The sequence below is a fragment of the Cyprinus carpio genome, chromosome A24 (genome assembly GCF_018340385.1).
Source record: "Cyprinus carpio isolate SPL01 chromosome A24, ASM1834038v1, whole genome shotgun sequence".
Taxonomy (NCBI): Eukaryota; Metazoa; Chordata; class Actinopteri; order Cypriniformes; family Cyprinidae; genus Cyprinus; species Cyprinus carpio.
The window spans coordinates 10,384,578-10,405,276 of record NC_056595.1 but is presented as its reverse complement, the minus strand read 5'-3'; the positions used below and the strand labels follow the sequence as shown (position 1 = coordinate 10,405,276).

The window sequence follows — 20,699 nt, the reverse complement described above, 5'->3', positions numbered from 1 at the left end:
CTCACTTTAATATGCACAAAAACAAGAAATACTTAAAAGAACAGCTTAGCACAACATTTGTTTAATAGCAATGATGTATTCATATGTGCTTGGGGTTTTATGTGCTTGTGCTGACATTCAGTTAGACAACAAGCACCGAGTAACATGAGCACCTAAAATAAACAGGACCTAAAAACTGCCAAAACTACATTCCATTTAGTAATTTGCAAAACAGATATTGAAAGTGAAGCATACCATAAATTTCTAAGATCTGGAGAAAAAAAAAAAAAAAATTCTATAATGTGGTCCCAGTACAAAATACTGGATCACGTCAGATCTGATCAGAAATGATCTGTTCATGCTTTCACAAAAGATCAAATAAATACCCTTTTTATATAGAAGTTATCTTCAGATCTAAATGTCTCCATAATGACATTCGCAAAGTATACAAAACCTGAATTTTTGCAGTGAATACAAAAATAAATCAACTGACATTTACAATCAAATCTATTCAGTGCCCCAAGTCAGTAAAATAAATTCCTCTTGAACAAGTTATAATACACTCAAAGTGTAACTATTCATTGTGCGTCTCAAGGCAAGAGGAAACACGGTATTTCCCAGGGTAAAAATTCAGATAACAGTACAGTTATTAAAACATCTTTCAAGCCCATTCTTGATGCATTCTTTCTCCTAGGATTTATTATTTTATTTTATTTATTTATTTATTTTCTGACTGTAAGGGTCTATTTTTGGCAAAAATGTTTACAGGCTGCAGAACAGGAACTTTGGAAGACATCTGTGTAAATATGCCTCAGTGCAAAAAAGTGCAGGAGTGCATTTTATGTAGACATGCAAATCTGCTTATCCTACCCCAAACAAGCATCAATCAATCTGACAGTCCCACTGGGGTAATGGAGAGACTGTAGAAATGTAAAAAAAAAAAAAAAAAAATTTATGAAATGATAAAGTACTAGTACTAGTTAGGCTCTTGTCGTCAAAAATCCAAGAAAGGAAAACATGTATCTTCCACCCTTGTTTTTCTTCCCATGCCTAGATTCATTCATCTTCTGTTTCCATCTGCTCATTCTCAGCCTCTTCAATGACATCAAACTCTGTCCTGGAGGTGACTTCATTCATCGGGGAAGAGTTGTCCTCCACAACCATTTCTGCTTCTGGGGTTTTCTTCTGAAAACAGACCGCAAGACTGATAAATATTGCAGAATAGATACGAAGCATTTAAAAGTCAAAAGGCATGTTTTGGTAACACTTTAGATTAGGGATCACTATTCACTATTAACTAGTTGCTTATAAGCATGCATATTTCTAGTATATTGGCTGGTTATTACTACTTATTCTGCATGACCATATTCTAGATCCCTTAACCTTAAACACAATTATTACAACAACTACCTTACTTCCTATCAATTAGCAGCAAATTAGGAGTCTACCGAGGGAAAACTCTTAGTCAATAGCGAATGTGTGTAATCTAAAGTGTTTCCCATTTTAATAATTGTTCTAGAATTAAGATAATACTGTAGCTAAATTCACACAACACTAGTTGGAATTTTTAACTTGATTGTGTAAGGTGTCCGGCATCATCTGCGTCCAGATATTTTAACTGTACAACAGTCCATTATGCTGCTTGATGTTGCAAACTGATTTGTTATTATCATAAACATGTAAACAGCAAACAACATTATGTTCACTACACTTATTCTTATAGTTATCTATCTATAGAGCCTAATGAATCTGAAGTTTTGCACATTCACAGAAAATAGCTTACTTTCACACTGAATAATAAGGTGCACTGGACACTAGCTGTAATATTTCTGCACAACCGTTGACTTTTGCAGTCCGATGGTTCCTCACCTGTTTTCGGTATACGTAACAGGCAGCCACTGCGACCATGGTGGACTCCCCCATGAATCCTGCTAATAAAGACCCCACTCCCAGTGTGGCACCATGCACTCTGCACAAAGACAAAACCCTCAACATGGTAAAACTGGTTTTAAAATAATACCAACTGATTTTAATGCTGTACAGTTGTAGCCCAGTGTTGCTATGATAAAAAAAAAACCCATAAAAGAACAATCTCAGCTTATATTCAAAGTCTGCATTAGCTGAGGAGCGGAATCATAATTAATTCACGAAATGCAGACAGGGATTTGACATTGTTTATTTTTAGACTCACTAAAAAATTCAGAGGCAGCATGAGAGCTAATTACTTCACAGATCACATACTGAGAAGAGAAGCACATTCAGAAGATATTTAAAAGAGATGCATTTAGCATATTTGTATATTCCTCCTGTATACTACTAACCCCATGTAAGGCAGCACTAGAAGGCTGGTGATGAGCACAGCGATGCGCAGAACTGAACTAGGTACCAGCACACAAGTTCTCTTCAACGTCATTAACCAGCCCGTCAGATGAGCTCGAACTGTAACTGATAGCAAAACAGACACAAGGTCACATAAATATAATGCACTGTAAATCATATAAAGTCATATAAAAGAAAATACTTTATGGTACCAGGCACAGGGAAGAAGGAAAAGACTCTCAGTGGAATGATGCAGAGCTGTGCAAAAGCCATATCCACACCAATGACATCTACCAGGATGCGTTCGGAAACATGAGGGGTCCAGAATACAATGAAACACATCTGGAAAACAGACACAGGCATGTGCACTAATTACTTAATTTAGCAGTTTTGTGTCAAAATGTGACATCATATATATATATATATATGTGTTTATGTATATATTATAGAACATGTGGTGTGCACTAATTACTTAATTATTATTTATTATGTGTGTGTATATATATATATCATATATATATATAGTATATATATATATATATATATATATATATATAATGTATATATAAATACATGCATGTATGTATTTAAGAAAAATATGTTTATATATTAAATATATATTTATATATAAATTATATGAATATAAATATATACATGTAAATATTTTCAAAATATATGCTGTATGTGTGTGTATTTATATATACATAATAAATATACACAGTTACACACACATATATAATGTAAACAAAAACTTAATCGTGATTAACTATATATATAATGCTTATTTGGAGCTTAAGTAACAGTACTGTCAATTCTGTCATTTCTGATCAGTTTAATGCATCCTTGTTGAATAAAACTAAAAATAAATAAACAAATAAATAAATAAAACACTGATTTCAAACTTTTGAATGGCAATGCATATCTAATATTAACAAAGTGAACCTACTGTAGTGCCACTAAAAAAAAAAAATAATAATGTGCACCATCATATGCATATCTAGTATATCTAGTGTACATTTAGTTTCACTCCTTCGTTATCCTTAATCTTGAATGTGCCAGTCAGTTTTGACTGTGTCTTTGTTATGAGACACTTCACATTCCAGCAAGACCAGATTATGTAATTGTCTCAGGCTTGACGCCCTGCCTACGGACATTCCTCTTTTCTGGCACAATAGAGTCTGATAAAGGCCTGACATGCCTGTTTACAGTGAAAGATCCTCCACATCTGAACAAGTTAAAGGCCATGGGCTTGAGTCATATAATGTGCACTTGGATTTGGCCTTCACTGCTCACTCCTCACCACAGGTCTACCCATGAACACTTTAGTACTTTTATTTTTTCCTCTGCCTTTTATACTAAAATCCAAACCAATAGTAATGAATGGACTGACGATGGATGTGCAATGTGACAAGGACCAGCACATCAATGCATGCTCAACCTGGGCTATAAAGACAAACGGCAAACATTATGAGTTTGCAGTATTTTTAATATCAAAGAGGTTTTATCTTTAAGATTAAAGATTAATCACCAGATTTTCCTGTCAACCCTATTGGAAAATGACATCTCAGGAACCGCACGCTGGTCGTTTGAGTCTTACCTCTCAGATAGGTCCTTTAAGGTATCTTGGAGAGGTGTGGTGTCCAAGTCGCAACATTTAGCTACTGGGGTGCCTCAAGGCTCAGTTCTTGGACCACTTCTCTTCTCTGTTTACATGGCATCACTAGGTTCTGTCATTCAGAAACAGCTTTTCATATCACTGCTATGCTGATGACACTCAACTCTACTTCTCATTCCATCCTGATGATCCGACGATAGCTGCTCGCATCTCAGCATGTCTAACAGACCTTTCTTGTCAGATGATGGACCATCACATTCAACTCAACCTGGCTAAGACGGAACTGCTTGCGGTTTCAACAAACCCATCACTTTATCAAAATTTCACCATCCTTTTAGTTTCTTGTAAGATAACTCAGCTAGAATAAAACAGCTAGAAACCTTGGAGTTGTGATTGATGATAAGCTGAATTTCTCAGACCACATTGCTAAAACTGCCCGGTCCTGCAGATTTGCTTTAAACAACATTAGGAAGATCAGGCCCTTTCTTTCAGAACATGCAACACAACTCCTTGTTCAAGCTCTTATTCTATCCAGGGTGGACTATTGCAATGCTCTCTTGGCAGGTCTTCCAGCCACTTCTATCAAACCTCTACAATTAATCCAAATTGCCGCTGCAAGATTAATCTTTAATGAGCCAAAAAGAACGCATGTCACACCTCAGTTCATCAATTTGCACTGGCTACCAGTAGCTGCACACATTAAATTCAAGGCATTAATGTTTGCCTGCAAAACCACCACTGGTGGTTATAGTGTTATATAGTTTCACTCTGCACGCATTTACCTAAATTCATTACTTTATTGTTGTTTGCGTTCTGCAACTGAACGGCATATTATTGTGCCATAGGCACAAAATCACTTTCACAGACTTTTTCATTAACTGTTCCCTCCTGGTGGAATGACCTACCCAACTCAATCCGAGCAGCTGAGTCCTCAGCCATGTTCAACAACTGACCAAAAACACATCTGTTCCATCTTTATTTGACCCTCTAACTCTAGTACTTTCTATTCTATTTTAATTCTACTTTATTTTTTCTTTAAAAAAACTAGCTTTCTATTTTTTTCTGTTCTATCTACTTGTTTTTCTTTGTGTGTGTGTGTGTGTGTGTGTGTTTGTTTTATATAGTGTAGTGTGTGTGTGTGTGGGTTATATATATATATATATATATATTATATATATGTGTGTGTGTGTGTGTGTGTGTGTGTGTGTGTGTGTGTGTGTGTGTGTGTGTGTACCTTGCTACTGTGTTAGGCTAACCGTGACTTTTGAAATTATTGTTGCTCTTTTGTTAGTTTTGACTGCTTTTATTGTCCTCATTTGTAAGTCGCTTTGGATAAAAGCTTCTGCTAAATGACTAAATGTAAATGTAAATGTAAGATAATCTAGGAATTCCTGTAGACCTGTGCAATTGAAGCAGCAACATTTTTGTATTTCTCTCCCACTTCAAAATAAAATAAAATAAAAACTTTTATGCAATCACTTTGATTGTTGCATGGTTTGTTAAAAATATTCTCTGCAAGATTATTTGATCTGTTGTTTATGTCATCATCAAGTCATCACTGTCATTATGAAACAAGAAGCAGGAAAGCTGCCAAAGACCTTCAGGCTGTTTTGAGACATCTTCACTGGTGGCACAGGTTTTAACATCTCCATTCACAAAAGTGGGTGTGTAAGATCTACCAACATGTTTTCCTTAATTATTATTTTTTTTTCATTCCTCTAATCCATAATTACACAACCCACATACAAATCATGTGACAGAAATCAAAAACAAATGGTAAAAACTGCAACCCGTCCAACCAAGCTTGTTAGTTTCTTTTTTCTGAGAAATTGTTTAATCTTATTGCATATTATAATTTTGATTTTACATCATTTTTGTCCGTGATAAAATAAAACCTTTACTATATGCCTGACATCTATTTTCCAACAACCCTGGTGGTGTTTTGAGACACAAACAGCTGGACTTGCAGTATATAAATTGTGACTCATTTTAATCTGTTGTTTTTTGTCTGAAGGTCTTGAGGTCAGAGCAGGACAAGTAAACAGAAGAAAAATGGGTTTACGACCAACGTGAGAACTGAAAACAGTGTTTACTGGTTTTATGGCATGTGAAAAATGCACACCGTTTTCATGTGCAGGAGAGGATCCATGTTTTATGTTGGAACTTGAGTGGCTGATCTGAACAGACTCAGACTTGACATACCAATTGAAACTAAAAACATTATGAAAATATCCTCTGGGTAAATTTATTTGATTATGTTTAAGGATTTATATTTGTATTTGTATTATATACTCAAAAAATTGTGAACACACACACACACACACATATATATATATGCAGAATTTCTGACACTTTTTGGATAAAAGATACTGGTAAATTATTAAATGATAAAAGATAGTGTAAATTATTAAATCTAAGAGGGTAGATATAAATACCTAAAGCTAAACAGCATTAATATGATTTATCTTGAGGTTTAAAAAAAGCCCTACACTACCATCTAAAAGTTTTGGGTAAGACTCTTTATTTCCGTTTTTTTGAAACAATTGTCTTATGTACACCAAGGCTGCATTTACTCAATCCAAAATACAGCGATAACAGTAATAATAATGATATTACAATTTAAAATTATTTATTAAAGTGTAACTTATTCCTTATTAATAACTGTTGAAACTGTTGTACTGCTTAACATATTTGTGAAATCCATAAACATTTTTTTTTCAGGATACTTTGATGAATAGAATGTTCAAAATAACAGCATTTATGATTTTTGTTTCGGGATTTTTTAACATTATAAATGTCCTCACTTTAATTTTTAATCAATTTATGTATATAATACATACACATATATATATATGTATGTATGTATGTATATATTTGTGTGTGTGTGTGTGTGTGTGTGTGTGTGTGTGTGTGTGTGCGTGCGTGTGTGTGTGTGTATATATTGTAATGACTAATTCAATGATTAATAGATCTTACCGTTAAGGAGAGGAGAAAACAGCAAAGCGTGAACCTCTTGATATGTGATTTGGTGACTGTCAGACCACTGGCTAACTTATTAGTAGGGTTATTCTGTAAAAAAAAAGAAGTACAGATACTATTGTTTATCTTCCAAATGATACAGGTTATGCTTGTGTGGAAAAAACTATTTTTGATATGATTTAATTAAAAAATAAGACAATGTAATACATTCAATGCATATTTAAAACATACTAATTTGGCACCATCCATCAAACCATCGAAAAACAAGAAAGATGTTATCACACCCACGACAGAACAATGTGCATCAAAAATGAAAACCATGTTGTTATCTTTCTTGTCTACTAGGAGAACATTGAGTGCTAGCGACGGCAAAAACATCATTTAGAAGATACAAAACAAGTTCTCCCCAACCTAAATCTTTCACTCAATCTCACCAACACAATCATAAAATTCAAACCGAATGCCTCTTAAACAACAGAAAGATGATACTGGTCTCTAATCCGAAAGGGGCAAAACCTAAACGTTTAATCAGGCACATGTCAGTCTGACAGCTGTAGGTCTTTGAATGGTACATAATTATCTGCAGGACGAGGCATTTTATTGTGAAAACTAGTCATAGGGTGTTGACTAAAAAACATTCCAAAGCCTCAGGACGAACCAAACTAATAAAAGTTACTAAAGTCTTACATAAATCTCTTACCAAACAACAAAAGACAATAATATACAGTGGGTACGGAAAGTATTCAGACCCCCTTAAATTTTTCACTCTTTGTTATATCGCAGCCATTTGCTAAAATCATTTAAGTTCCATTTTTTTTTCCTCATTAATGTACACCACAGCACCCATATTGACAGAAAAACACAGAATTGTTGACATTTTTGCAGATTTATTAAAAAAGAAAAACTTAAATATCACATGGTCCTAAGTATTCAGACCCTTTGCTGTGACACTCATATATTTAACTCAGGTGCTGTCCATTTCCACCTTCATTTGAGTCCAGCTGTGTTTGATTATACTGATTGGACTTGACTAGGAAAGCCACATACCTGTCTATGTAAGACCTTACAGCTCATTGCATGTCAGAGCAAATGAGAATCATGAGGTCAAAGGAACTGCCTGAAGAGCTCAGAGACAGAATTGTGGCAAGGCACAGATCTGGCCAAGGTTACAAAAAAATTTCTGCTGCAACTTAAGGTTCCTAAGAGCACAGTGGCCTCCATAATCCTTAAATGGAAGACATTTGGGATGACCAGAACCCTTCCTAGAGCTGGCCGTCCGGCCAAACTGAGCTATCAGTGGAGAAGAGCCTTGGTGAGAGAGGTAAAGAAGAAACCAAAAGTTCACTGTGGCTGAGCTCCAGAGATGCAGTCGGGAGATGGGAGAAAGTTGTAGAAAGTCAACCATCACTGCAGCCCTCCACCAGTCGGGGCTTTATGGCAGAGTGGCCCGACGGAAGCCTCTCCTATAAGATTCTCTGGTCTGATGAGACCAAGATAGAACTTTTTGGCCTTAATTCTAAGCGGTACGTGTGGAGAAAACCAGGCACTGCTCATCACCTGTCCAATACAGTCCCAACAGTGAAGCATGGTGGTGGCAGCATCATGCTGTGAGGGTGTTTTTCAGCTGCAGGGACAGGACGACTGGTTGCTATCGAGGGAAAGATGAATGCGGCCAAGTACAGGGATATCCTGGACGAAAACCTTCTCCAGAGTGCTCAGGACCTCAGACTGGGCCGATGGTTCACCTTCCAACAAGACAATGACCCTAAGCACACAGCTAAAATAATGAAGGAGTGGCTTCACAACAACTCCGTGACTGTTCTTGAATGGCCCAGCCAGAACCCTGACTTAAACCCAACTCTGGAGAGACCTGAAAATGGCTGTCCACCAACGTTTACCACCCAACCTGACAGAACTGGAGAGGATCTGCATGGAGGAATGGCAGAGGATCCCCAAATGACAGAGGCTCTCTTCCTCCCTCAATACCCATGGCTGAAGTGCCCTTGAGCAAGGCACCCCCAGTTGCTCCCCGGGCGCTGGATATATAGCTGCCCACTGCTCCGGGTGTGTGTTCACGGTGTGTTCACTTCTCACTGCTGTGTGTGTGCATTTGGATGGGTTAAGTGCAGAGCACCAATTCCGAGTATGGGTTACCATACTTGGCAAATGTCACGACTTTCAGTTTTTTTTCACTTTTCAAATCCAGGTGTGAAAAACTTGTTGCATCTTTCCCAAAAAGACTCATGGCTGTATTAGATCAAAAGGGAGCTTCTACTAAATACTGAGCAAAGTGTCTGAATACTTAGGACCATGTGATATTTCAGTTTTTCTTTTTTAATAAATGTGCAAAAATGTTACTGAGTCTGTGTTTTTCTGTCAATATGGGTTGCTGTTTGTACATTAATGAGGAAAAAAATTTACTTAAATGATTTTAGCAAATGGCTGCAATATAACAAAGAGTGAAAAATTTAAGGGGGTCTGAATACTTTCCGTACCCACTGTACATTAAGAAGTTGAATAGTTAGTCAGTCTTCTTCGCCTCTAGCAAGAGATAGGGCATCAATGACCGTCCTCCATCTGACCCTGTTGGGGGCCGTTCTCTTGGCTTCCGCCCATGTCAGGTTTTTATTTGGAACCTCAGTCTTGTCTCCGGGTTTTGCAACTTTTTCACATATAATTTTTCTCTCCCGTACTTCCTCCTTGGAGCTCTAGCTAGTTTTAGCTTCATCACTCCAACTACGAGGTGGTGGTCCTATATCTGCGCTTCTCCTGGCCCATACATCCTGAAGTGAGGATCTCCACCTCTTGCTCACAAGGAAGTGGTTGATCTGGTTTTCGGTCAATCCGTTTGGGAAAATCCAGGTAACTTTTTGGCACTCTTTATGCGGGAATCAGGTTCCTCCTATTGACAATCCATTTGCCTGGCACATCTCTATCAAACGTTCTCCATTTTCATTTGAAGTTCCCGTGCCTTCTTTCCCTATAACGTCTTCTTTTCCTGTATTTTCGGTACCAACTTTGGCATTGAAGTCTCCAATGACAATTTTGATGTCTCTTTTTTTTATCTTTTGCAGAATTGCTTGGAGTTGATGGTAGAAGGCTTCTTTGTCTTCGGCATCATCTGTGGGCGCATACGCTTGGATTGTGTTATGGTTTGTTTGAAGTACATTCAATTATGTCTGTGATGTGTTTTTTCTTTAACATGTTCCCACTCCAGCAGTCCTGCTGCAGCTTCCTTGGTTATGGAAATGTTTACGGAAACTCAACGATCAGCCGACCACAAGGATAGCCCTCAGGTAAAATCCTCGGAGGGAAGAAATAACTCCATTCACGACTAAGGGGAGCAAAGAATGAAGCTAGTAAAGCGGATGTTGCTGACCCCCAAACACCAAAATTGGATTGGGACTTGGAATGTGCAGACCCTGTACCAACTGGGAAAAACCGCACAACTAGCCAGTGAAATTAAGAGATTGCAGCTAGCAATCATTGGAGTGAGTGAAATGCGATGGACAAACTTTGGAAAGACACAGCTCACTACCGGATAGACTTTCCTGTGCTCAGCACCCAGAGATGAGGGAGAGAAAGTAGCCAACCATGAAAGAGAAAGAATTTGAATAGGTCCTACATTTTAAATAAGCTTTTATTTATTTTTTTTGTCTGTAAAAAACATGCTGTGACATTCATGATGGTTGCCAGGGAGCTGCTATGCAGTTGCTAGTCAAAACCTTCACCTACCTTATCGAAAGCTGGATAGACAGCACGCAGTTCTGTTAACCACCCGTAGGGCATATGACCAACCGGATATGTTGCTGTGAGTACTGCTACTGCCTAGCAAACACACACAATTTGGTTAGAACTGGCTGCTGTGTGTTGGTGTGCATACTTTTATTCATCAGTACTCACTTCAGTTGATGCAGCGCTGCCTTTGAGGTCCCGAGAGACAAACAGATTGACAATGGGCCTGCTGATGCGCTGAGTGGCCAAAATGAGGGCAAGCGGCCACCAGAAACTAAGCATCTTCCTTACGGTGACATCGCCCTGGAAGTGACCAAAAGTACTCTGAATATAGGAAGCAACTTTCTGATCTGTCTGCAAAAATCTTTTTGATAAACATACCCCCTGTTCGAGGCTGCTTGATTCAGGAATGTTGTCATGGACATTACAGTAGTAACCCAGTCCCACAATAGTGAACCGCACCAGAGCTCCCATATACAGAGACAGAATGGGAATAAGAAGAGGCTCTAAACATGCCAGGTTACTCTGGAGAAGAATCGCCACAAATATTATCTGTAGGCGAACAGAAGAGTAAAAAATCAATTAAATATTTGGCAAGTTTAAGTACATGTTTTAATGCATGACAAACCTGCAAAAATATTTATGCATCCAATATTTAAAAATAGAGATACCCTGTTGCTGCTACAAGCTATGCAAATTTGCAATGCAAACTGAGTGCTCAAAATAGCCCTTTGGCAGGTAGCAAAAAAAAAAAAAACTCCAAGATTTGCATATACATATTGTGCCAGAAATTGTATATATGTTAAACTATTTAATATTAGTTTAATTAAATCATGTTAGTTAAATAATATTTTAAATAATGATAATCTTTATCTTTAAGCTATGCTACATTACATTAAAATGTTTAAATGTCATATCTTTTTTGTTGTTTTTTGTTTTGTTTTTTTGTTGTGCTTATTGTGCTGTCGTATGACTATTTCTTTTACAATTACTAATTTTTAAAAACTAATTTCATATTTGAATTTTTACTTATTTATACTACCATTCAAAAGCTTGGTCAGGACATTTTTTATTTTTTTTTAATTAATACTTTTGTTCAGCAAGAATGCAGAAAATGAATAACAGTAATGTTTCTTGAGCACCAAATCAGCATATTATAATTATTTTGGAAGATTATTTTTTTTTTTGATAATTTTATTATTTTTTGTTATTTAAAGTGTATTATTATTTTTAAAATGTATTAATATTTTAAACAGTTTTAATGTTTTACTATATCAAATAAATTCAGACTATAGGACTGTTGCACGAAGCCAGTTTTTTTTTTTTTTTTAATAGGTAAGTTTGCATTTAGTTTGAGCAAACTCTGAGCTTTCAGGCTCAAAAAGGTGGGTTGGTTTTGAGCAGGTTCAGTTCGTTTGGATGATGTGAACGCTGTCTTCCGAACTCGGGTGCGCACTCACGAACCATACACGAGTCCGCTTAAACTGTAGGAATGATGTTATTTGGATGGTGAGCTGTATTGGATTTCCGCCATATATATTGTTTGGTGTAGAGGTCAAATAATTCCGTTTTAGTCTCTTCTGCCTCAGAATCTTCAAGGTTTGTGTTGGCAAAGCTCAGTCTTGACTGCATGTGGCTTTTTTTGAGGAATGGCTTTTTTAGTGCAACCCTCCCATACAAGCCAGATTTGTGGAGAATTTGTGATACTGTCATCACATGCACACAATGACCACTCTTTATCATAAATTCCTGCAACTGCTTCAGAGTTGCTGTTGGCCTCTTGGTCGCCTCTCTGACCAGTTTCCTCCTGGCTCTTTCATCCAGTTTGGAGTGACGTCCTGATCCAGGGAGGGGTCTGTGTTGTACCAAATTCCTTCCACTTCTTAATAATAGACTTCACTGTGCTTCTAGGCATTGATAAAGCCTTTGAGATCTTTTGACAGTAGCTACATTTACATGCACAATTTTTGGTTCAATTGGACTGAAATCATTCTGATTGATAAATCTGAATGTAGTGTTTACATGAACGCTAAATAAAGTGATCGGGTTGATGTGTGTGTTTATATGTCACAAGCTTCAAATCGGAATTGATTTTTTTTTTTACATGCGCACACTGTACAAATATAGAGTTTCTCACTGTTTGCACATAATAACCACTCTCCTACACAGTTTCTTTATTTGTTTTAAACAGCAGAATTAATATTTATCCATTTATGGATAATTATACATATAAACTGCTGTGCTGCACTGCTCATATTTATCATGCAGTAAAAAAGCCCCTCCCCACCCCCAAAATGGCCTGCCTGAGGATGAGAATCCAAAACAAGAACTGGTGGGAGGCTGTCCTACTCCACTTCACATTTGCAGAGTGAAAGGAGAGTTTTATAATGACATGACAAGCATTTATAAGACACTTCATTTAAAAGGAAGAACCGCTCGTTCTGTGCGTCATACGCTATAATGATATTTCTGCATTATTGCACATGCGCAGTCCTTTCAGTTTTCGGGGTCCGCAAGCTCTAAAATGGAAGGCATCATGGCACGTCCGAATCCAAATTCTGCTTCACTTCCTGTCTCCGGAGGTACCTTCTTCTGATCTAATTTTGAAGGCAGCATAGATGTATCCTTCGCTGCCTTTGATATCCCACAATCATGTGTGTTCCATTCCGTGACGGTTGAGCTAAAAAAAAGATGGCGTGTGAAAGTTGCGTTTGGAGGTCAGTAGTGAGAAATCAGTATTATAGTAATTATTCATTTAGTTATCACCAAAGCTTTCTATATTTTTCTGTAGATCATTAAATCGTTACGCTGCCTCAGAAGCCTGTCCAAAATCAGTTTCATGAGGTGACTTTGTGCGCAAATACGGCAGCGAGGCAAGTTTTTGAATGCAGCCTAAGTGATTGTTTTTTTTGTTTTTTGTTCTTTCTGACATGTTGGGTGTTATATCTTTCATTTGGATGTTAAAACAAAAACCATCCGTCTTCATTTCAGGCTGCAAAGCAACAAAATGTGATTATTTTAAAGGGGGTGATTCTTCTCTATATCAACTGTAAATTCTTAAATTCAGTTGATTCATTTGCATAGTCAGATATTTTATTTCTGTTGCCTTATCAAACTTTTGCTGCAGCAGCAGTGTTTATTTCTGCACTGTAAATGCATTTAAATCCATTATGTTTTTTAAAAAACAACATCTCTTAATCTTCAGCAGAGAAGTGTATTGTGCCAACTCTCACAAAAATGAATCAAACTGACGCTTTCCATTTTCTGTGTGATTGGCTGTTTGCTGCACGTGTCACACTTTCAGGTGCACGTGCTCCAGAGTTAACCAGAAACTCTGGATCAAACCCTGAGTTGACAGAGGATGTTTATATCGAGCGCTGTGAGCCTGCTGAACCTGATCCAAACCAAGTGGGATATTGTTTGGTTTTGTCAAATTTAAACCTACTCTGAAACAAAAATTATAATTGGCGATTTTTCTCTTGAAATTGTAATTGCAATTATTAATTACGATTACCACAATTTACATTGAATGATGTTTATACCATTGTTGGAAGCAACTGCATGTCATATATTTTTATATGAAAATATACAAGCTAAAAACACTCTAATTAAAAAAACTTTTATTGCTTTTCTATAGTACTAAAAGTAGGGTAGGCATTTTTTCAAAAGCGCTTTTTTTTTTTTAAAAAAATGAGTCGGTCGAGTACCAAAACAAACTTGTAGCCAATCAGCAGTGAGGGGCGTGTCTACTCATGATGTGGAGGAGAGAGCGCTCAGTGCACAGGACGGTCATTAGCCTAGCCGAGCGACGACAGAAAGATAGAGATGGCAGATAAAAAAATGTCTGCGGAACAAAAGAAAGCTTACTATAAGGCAAGAAGTAGGACCCGTGTAAATTTCGGATCAGCTTTCCAGTGCTGGAGAGAACTCAAGGACCGGGAAGGCTTGTGATTGGACTCCGAGGTTGTTTTGTTTCTTCTCGATAGATGAGTAACATTGGTTGTGCTTTGTTTCACAGAACGTATATATGCTGGCTTTTGCTTTAATATGCTTGTGTGTCATGTTCACTCGTTTGTTCATCAGCACTCGTATTGTCCTTCCCTTCAGTTATGATAAAGACACATTCATTTCCACACCCTATAATTCTGGAGCGTCTAAACCTCCTCCTGGAGCGTCTGTTTCAAGCATCAGCTCCCAAAGTGTGTCCGAAAAGTAAGATAATATGTTTAAAACAGGAGATAATAATACAGCAGATTCCGCCATAATCCTTGCTTGGGTTGCGTACGTATGTGTGGGGCGGAGCTATCAAAATAGGGGTGAGACCCTTTTGGGGTAGGGGCGTGTTTGTTTTGGTGATTTGAAATATCAACACTGGCTACTAGAAATCACTTACCCCACCTTTAAGTCTCAAATGTCAGCTATACATTAACTGGATTGGTTTCTTCTTTAAATAAATAAATTAATTAAAAAGTAAAAATTTGCAAGGTATTATAATGTTATACTAAAACTAAAATTTAAACAATGGAAAAACCTTTAGGCTAACCTGTAGAAAGAAAAAAAAAACATCTTAAGCACGTAGAATAACATAAGTTGACTTTGAACTATTAATTGCTGCTTTGAATGATTATGTCATTGTGGCATCCGTAACTGTAATCACGATTCAATTTTATTATTTATGCAGCCCTAGTAATCATTACATACCTCTTTCAAAAACATTTCCAAAGAATCATACCGACCTCAAACTTTTGAACAGTAGTGTATGTACCATTTGCCATTGTTTTGATATTATTATTTATTTTAATGATATCTTTGTGGGCTATAAATAAAGAAATAAGTCTATTTTTTAGAAATAAGGCAAACTGTCCATTCAAGGTCAAAGACAATGACAATGTTTGGGAGCAGTAATTTTCCTTTGCTTGTTTGTGCTAATCAGAAGGACAATTAAACATCAGGAAATACACAACTAAGATTATTTAATAAACTCTTATCACTTTATCTCCTGCTTCCTGCTTTTTCTCTGCCTCTTTTCTGATAGGAGACTTAATAAACGTTTAACATTTGAATATCAGACCAAAATTTGACAATTAAAAAATTCAGTACAACCCCCTATTTTTTTTTTTTTTTTTTTTTTGTTCAATTGCGGCACAAGGGTTGATGACAGGAACTTAGCATACAAAAGTTTATAGAATTTACAACCTGTGCAATAACATCAGAGATGGAGGCAGATCCCACTAGCAGGCTGTACTTGTGCTTCAGGAGGATTCCAGCATGAATCCATGCCTTTGGAGCAAAATCAAATTAGTTCAAATGAAAAAAAGTGTGCACCATTCTATTTTGACTATTTCTGCAGTATGCATACTGTGTACAGTAGATGAATTATCTGCATGCATGGAATACCACATGAAAACTATACTATAATAAAATTGCCAACAATTGCAGTATACAGAATATAGTTCTTAAAATTCTTTATACCATAATGCAATGCACTTAATGTGACCATCCGTTTGCATTTTATAATTAAAAAAGTAAAATTAGCTGCCATTTTTACATTTCTTGTTTACACTTCTGGTGGCAAGATTTACTGCATTTTACACAAATCAAACAAATTAATTTTCTTTGCATAGCACATGCTACAATACTAAACAATTGTCTGTAAGCAAAGTATGCAGCAAAAACTATCCGAATTCTAATCCAAAAGATGATCTTGAATCTTATATTAAAGTTATAATATGAAGTTCATACTCACCATTGCATCTAATAATGGAAATACAGCGAGGTACAGGAATGCCTTTCTCGTCTTGTTTCCTACTGAATCATCCACATGGTGGAGCTTATTTATGATGTAATAGCCCAGATCTGTGTAAGCTGGGGAAATGTGACAGTTTTTAATAAAGGCTTTCCATTGAAGAAATCTAGTAATCTAGAAACTGTATTCACAAGACAGACACACCTATTAGGATGTGGAGGATGATGGCAATGACCCCAGCCACAACCATACAGAGGACCGCCTTGGTTCTCTCCTTCTTACTGTTGACAAACACGAGTCCCACATTTTTGAAGTCGCTCATGGGTCCAGTGAAGAACTTCATAAGCGAGTATGCCAGACCATAGCTGGCCAACATCTCAACCCTGTCCTCTTTCACAGAAGCGATCCCCCTGTTTAGTGCCTGAATCAGGCATGAGAAAGAGAAAGGGCACGTTTCATTGCTGTGTGTGTGAACACGTATAAAAGACGGCTCAAAAAAAAGTAAGAGAACATCTTATCACAGTATAACACCAGACAGTTAAAAAGGGATAGGAAGCAGAAGTGATTATGAATCAGTTTTATCTTCTTTAGTGCAAGTGACAACAGGTGCACTAGAGAGGCAAAAGCAAGACAATTAAAAGGAAATGGTTTTGCAGGTGGTGGTCACAGAGAATTACTCTCTCCTTATCCTTCCTGACTTAAGTTAGCTTATTGTTGTCTTTTCTGAGGAATATTATCTTACGTGACTATTCACAAGCTGTATTATTGATGGAATAAATGCCTGGAAATAATATTTAACATTTTTCAAATCCATTTGTCTCAGCCTTTAAATTCTGTAAAATTTTATCACAGACTACAAACACTTAATGTGTTTTTACGCTCTTTAATGTGGCATGAGATCATTTTATTCACCTCAGTTCAAGCAGTGAATCAATCACCTTTTCCTCTTTTCTACTAGTTATAGCACTAAATAAACATTAGTGAATATCAGGCATGTTGACAATAATCAGAACAATTTAATAAAATGAATGTAATCAAGTCTCATATAATCAATCAATCAATGTTTTGGAAAAACAATTACAAAACATTTCGTAACAAAACATTCACCTCAGAAAAGCCAACAATGTACATACTTCAGACTTTATAACTTTAACATTTTATTATTGCTGTTTTTCACGTTGAATCCAAGAATGCAAGGTTAGTTGGCACAGACTTTTTTCACATTAATTAACTTTATACACGCAATGTAACATGGCTAAATATTAAGACTTTAATCTATTAATTTGAAATCTCTGAAATGACCTCCAGCTGGCTACTTGTGTGCATGTTTTTGACCAAACTGCCAGAATGAAATCCTCAGAGCCACTGTCAGATCTTATGTGGCCTCATGTGGCAAGAGTGTGTAGGCAGCTCCTGAATGACGAAGGCACTGACTGACCCTCACATTCCCCAGACCTGAATGCAATTGAGAACCTCTGGGATGTTACATATTGGAGCATCCAAATCTGCTAATTAGCATGACAGACTGTCCAGGAGCTTAGTGCTGCCCTGATCCATGTCTGGCAGGAGATCCTGCAGGAAACAATCCACTATCTCATCAGGAGCATGCCCAGCCATCCTCAGGAGTGCATACAGACACATGGGCACATAAACACTACAGACTTACATTATGAGTTGCCATGATTAAATTCAAGAAAGTTGGATCAGTCTGTAACTTTTTACTTTGATTTTCAGTGTGATTTTAAATCCATCCCTCAATGGGTTAATGATTTTGGCTTTCACTGACTATTGCACCAAAAAAAAAAAAACCCTGCCTAACTGTTGACCATTTCCACTATTAGTGTCAGGGAAAAGACCAATAGACTTGAAACCAGTTGCATTCAGGGGAATTCTAGATTTGCAAAATTCTAGATTGTAAGTTTTTCAGCTAAATTATCAAAGACAAACCAATTAACGAAATAATACAAAAACAACAAAACCACCAACACAGTTCAACTTTGAAAATCTACTTTCATTGTAAGGTGTCCTTGCTCAGGAGAACAAGGGCACGTCACGGATCAAACCTAGTAAGATTCGAACCTAAAACCTTTAGATGAGCCTACTAGCTCACCACTACGCCACGCCACCCTAAGATTTATGATCAGTACTAACCCTGGACTCAACCTGACATTCATGCACCCAAACAAGCCCGAATTGTTTATTTACACTGGTGTTCGTGCCGTAAAAAGCGTTGCATGTCAAAATAGCAGTGTTCAGGTTCAAAGACATCATATCTCACCTGTTCTCCGAAGTCGATGGCTATATTAGTAATGGCTAGCGGCAGCAGAAAGCGAATAAGAGGCCAGTACGCACTGCGTGATAGACAGTCCATCATACCAAATGATGACAATAATGTTTAAGGCATTCGTCCGTGTCGCTTTGTACCGAAGAGTCGCTTTATGGTTTGCGGCTTCCAGCGGCCTGAAGTAAAACGGAGAAAAAACTGGAGACCTTGTCATTCCCAGCGCTCCTGATGAGAAGGTCATCCAGACATTTCGCACTATATGATCATGTCAGTCGCCCGCGAATTAAATCTCACTGTCACGAGGTGCTGATGCAGGAAACCGCTGAAATTCAGCATTTTGGTGTCTAACAGGCTGAAGTCCTTTCGGCTGTGTCTGTTCGCCCGTGTGTGCTATTTATTCTCGTGCAGAACACAGAACACGTGGGGCTTCACAACATCAAGCTCTTCTTCCTTCTCCAGCTGTTCGCGTCAGTCTACTGGGGTGGAAACAATAATGATGAGGATTGATTCATTGTTTCTTATGGAACATCAGTTTGTCTTTGTCTTAACATGCTGTTAGAATAAAATGTCAACGGAAATGATATATTAAGTTACAATGGAAAGTCACGTGTATATATTTTTTTAATCTCTGCTTCCATCTGCTGGAAGTTACAGTATGTGGAGAGACAGACCGGGGCAACTAGACAACTATAAATCAACCTGCCATCTTCAGTGTAAACAAACACAGCCTAGATGTTCTAGAAGTAAGGTTGTCAGTAGCCTAAATATTTGCACTGAGAAAGACTAGATCATAGAAGTGAATTAATGCAGTATATAGTGCCCTTGTTACAGGAGCATTTGCAAGTATGTTAATTAAGCCAATGTATCTTAAATAAGAGTATGCCTCATTAAGAAACCATTGATATTACTAAAAATGTTGGATCAGGTGTGTAACTGATGTGTCAAGTCAAGTCACTTTTATTTATGTGTCAAAAAATCTTGTTAGAAACCAGGCTCAGTCTGGGGGCCAGTTCTCCTCTGGCCAGATGAAGCATGGTGTGGTTTAATTCCAGGCTGCAACGCACATCAGATTGAGCAGAGGACTCATCTGGTTCTCGTGGTCTTGTGTCAATGGATGATGAGGTCTTCACAGGGGATCTGTTTCTAGGGTTTGTCTAGTTGACATGGTCTCCGCTGAGATTCAGGGCTGTAGAGGTCATCTCTAGGTGCTGATCCACCATCTGGACTGGATGATACTAAATCCAGGTGACTGCAGTGACCATCTGATCTGGATACGGACTGGATCTGGGTGGCTATGGTGACCTCAGAATAAACATAAAACAGACTGATATTAGCGTAGATGCCATTCTTCTTACAATGAAATAAGTACACCGGATGTTATGGGAAGTGTTCCTGGATCTGGCTGACCTAATTAATGCAGCCTAACAATCCTTTATTGGATCTGAATTATAGAAAAGTGATCGTGTGTTATGTGTATGCCAGGTTAAAGAAATGCGTCTTTAATCTAGATTTAAACTGACAGAGTGTGTGTGCCTCCCAAACAATGCTAGGTAGTTTGTTCCAGGTTGGACACTAAATGGTAAAAAGTTTTTGCCGCCTGCAGTTGATTTTGATATTCTAGGTAGTATCAAATGGCCAGAGTTTTGAGATCAGAGTTGACAGAACCGGGCTGATATGGTCATACTTCCTGATTCTAGTAAGAACTCTAGCTGCTGCATTTTGGACTAGCTGGAGTTTGTTTATCAAGTGCGCAGAACAACCACCCAATAAAATAATTACAATAATCTAAATTTGAGGTCATGAACAAATGAATTAACGCTTCTGCATTTGACACTGAGAGCATAGGTCGTGATTTAGATGTATTTTTAAGATGGAAAGATGCGGTTTTACAAATGCTAGAAACGCGACTTTCAAAGGAAAGGTTGCTATCAAATAGCACATCTAGGTTGCTAACTGATGATGAAGAATGAACAGCACAGCCATCAAGTGTTAGACAGTGTTCTAGATTATTACACACAGAGGTTTTTGGTCTGATAATTAAC

At 37.4% G+C, this 20,699-nt stretch overlaps 1 protein-coding gene across 2 annotated transcripts; it reads right to left on the bottom strand.

The window, feature by feature from the left end:
• Positions 1-116: 116 nt before the first annotated feature.
• On the bottom strand, positions 117-19,900 carry LOC109074833 (progressive ankylosis protein homolog B-like). Of its 2 annotated transcripts, none has more exons than XM_042714166.1 (12): positions 18,652-19,900; positions 16,578-16,794; positions 16,374-16,492; positions 15,824-15,907; positions 11,009-11,179; positions 10,796-10,930; positions 10,628-10,720; positions 6,890-6,982; positions 2,511-2,640; positions 2,301-2,424; positions 1,849-1,948; positions 117-1,161 (listed from the first exon to the last, which is right to left on the bottom strand). In XM_042714166.1, exons 1-12 carry the CDS (start codon positions 18,745-18,747, stop codon positions 1,036-1,038), a joined length of 1,488 nt encoding a protein of 495 aa, XP_042570100.1. In that variant the 5' UTR covers positions 18,748-19,900; the 3' UTR covers positions 117-1,035. The 2 variants fall into 2 exon arrangements, with proteins under 2 accessions (XP_042570100.1, XP_018946397.2); XM_019090852.2 differs by having other exon boundaries at positions 117-1,164; positions 18,652-19,896.
• Between the last annotated feature and the right edge of the window lie 799 nt (positions 19,901-20,699).

Coding starts and splice junctions, on each gene's coding strand:
- LOC109074833 (XM_019090852.2), bottom strand. CDS start 18,747: ATGATGGACTGTCTATCACGCAGTGCGTACTGGCCTCTTATTCGCTTT. Junction 11,180..15,823: donor TCTCTGATGTTATTGCACAG/GTTGTAAATTCT, acceptor GTTCGCCTACAG/ATAATATTTGTGGCGATTCT. Junction 10,931..11,008: donor CAAGCAGCCTCGAACAGGGG/GTATGTTTATCA, acceptor GGTCACTTCCAG/GGCGATGTCACCGTAAGGAA.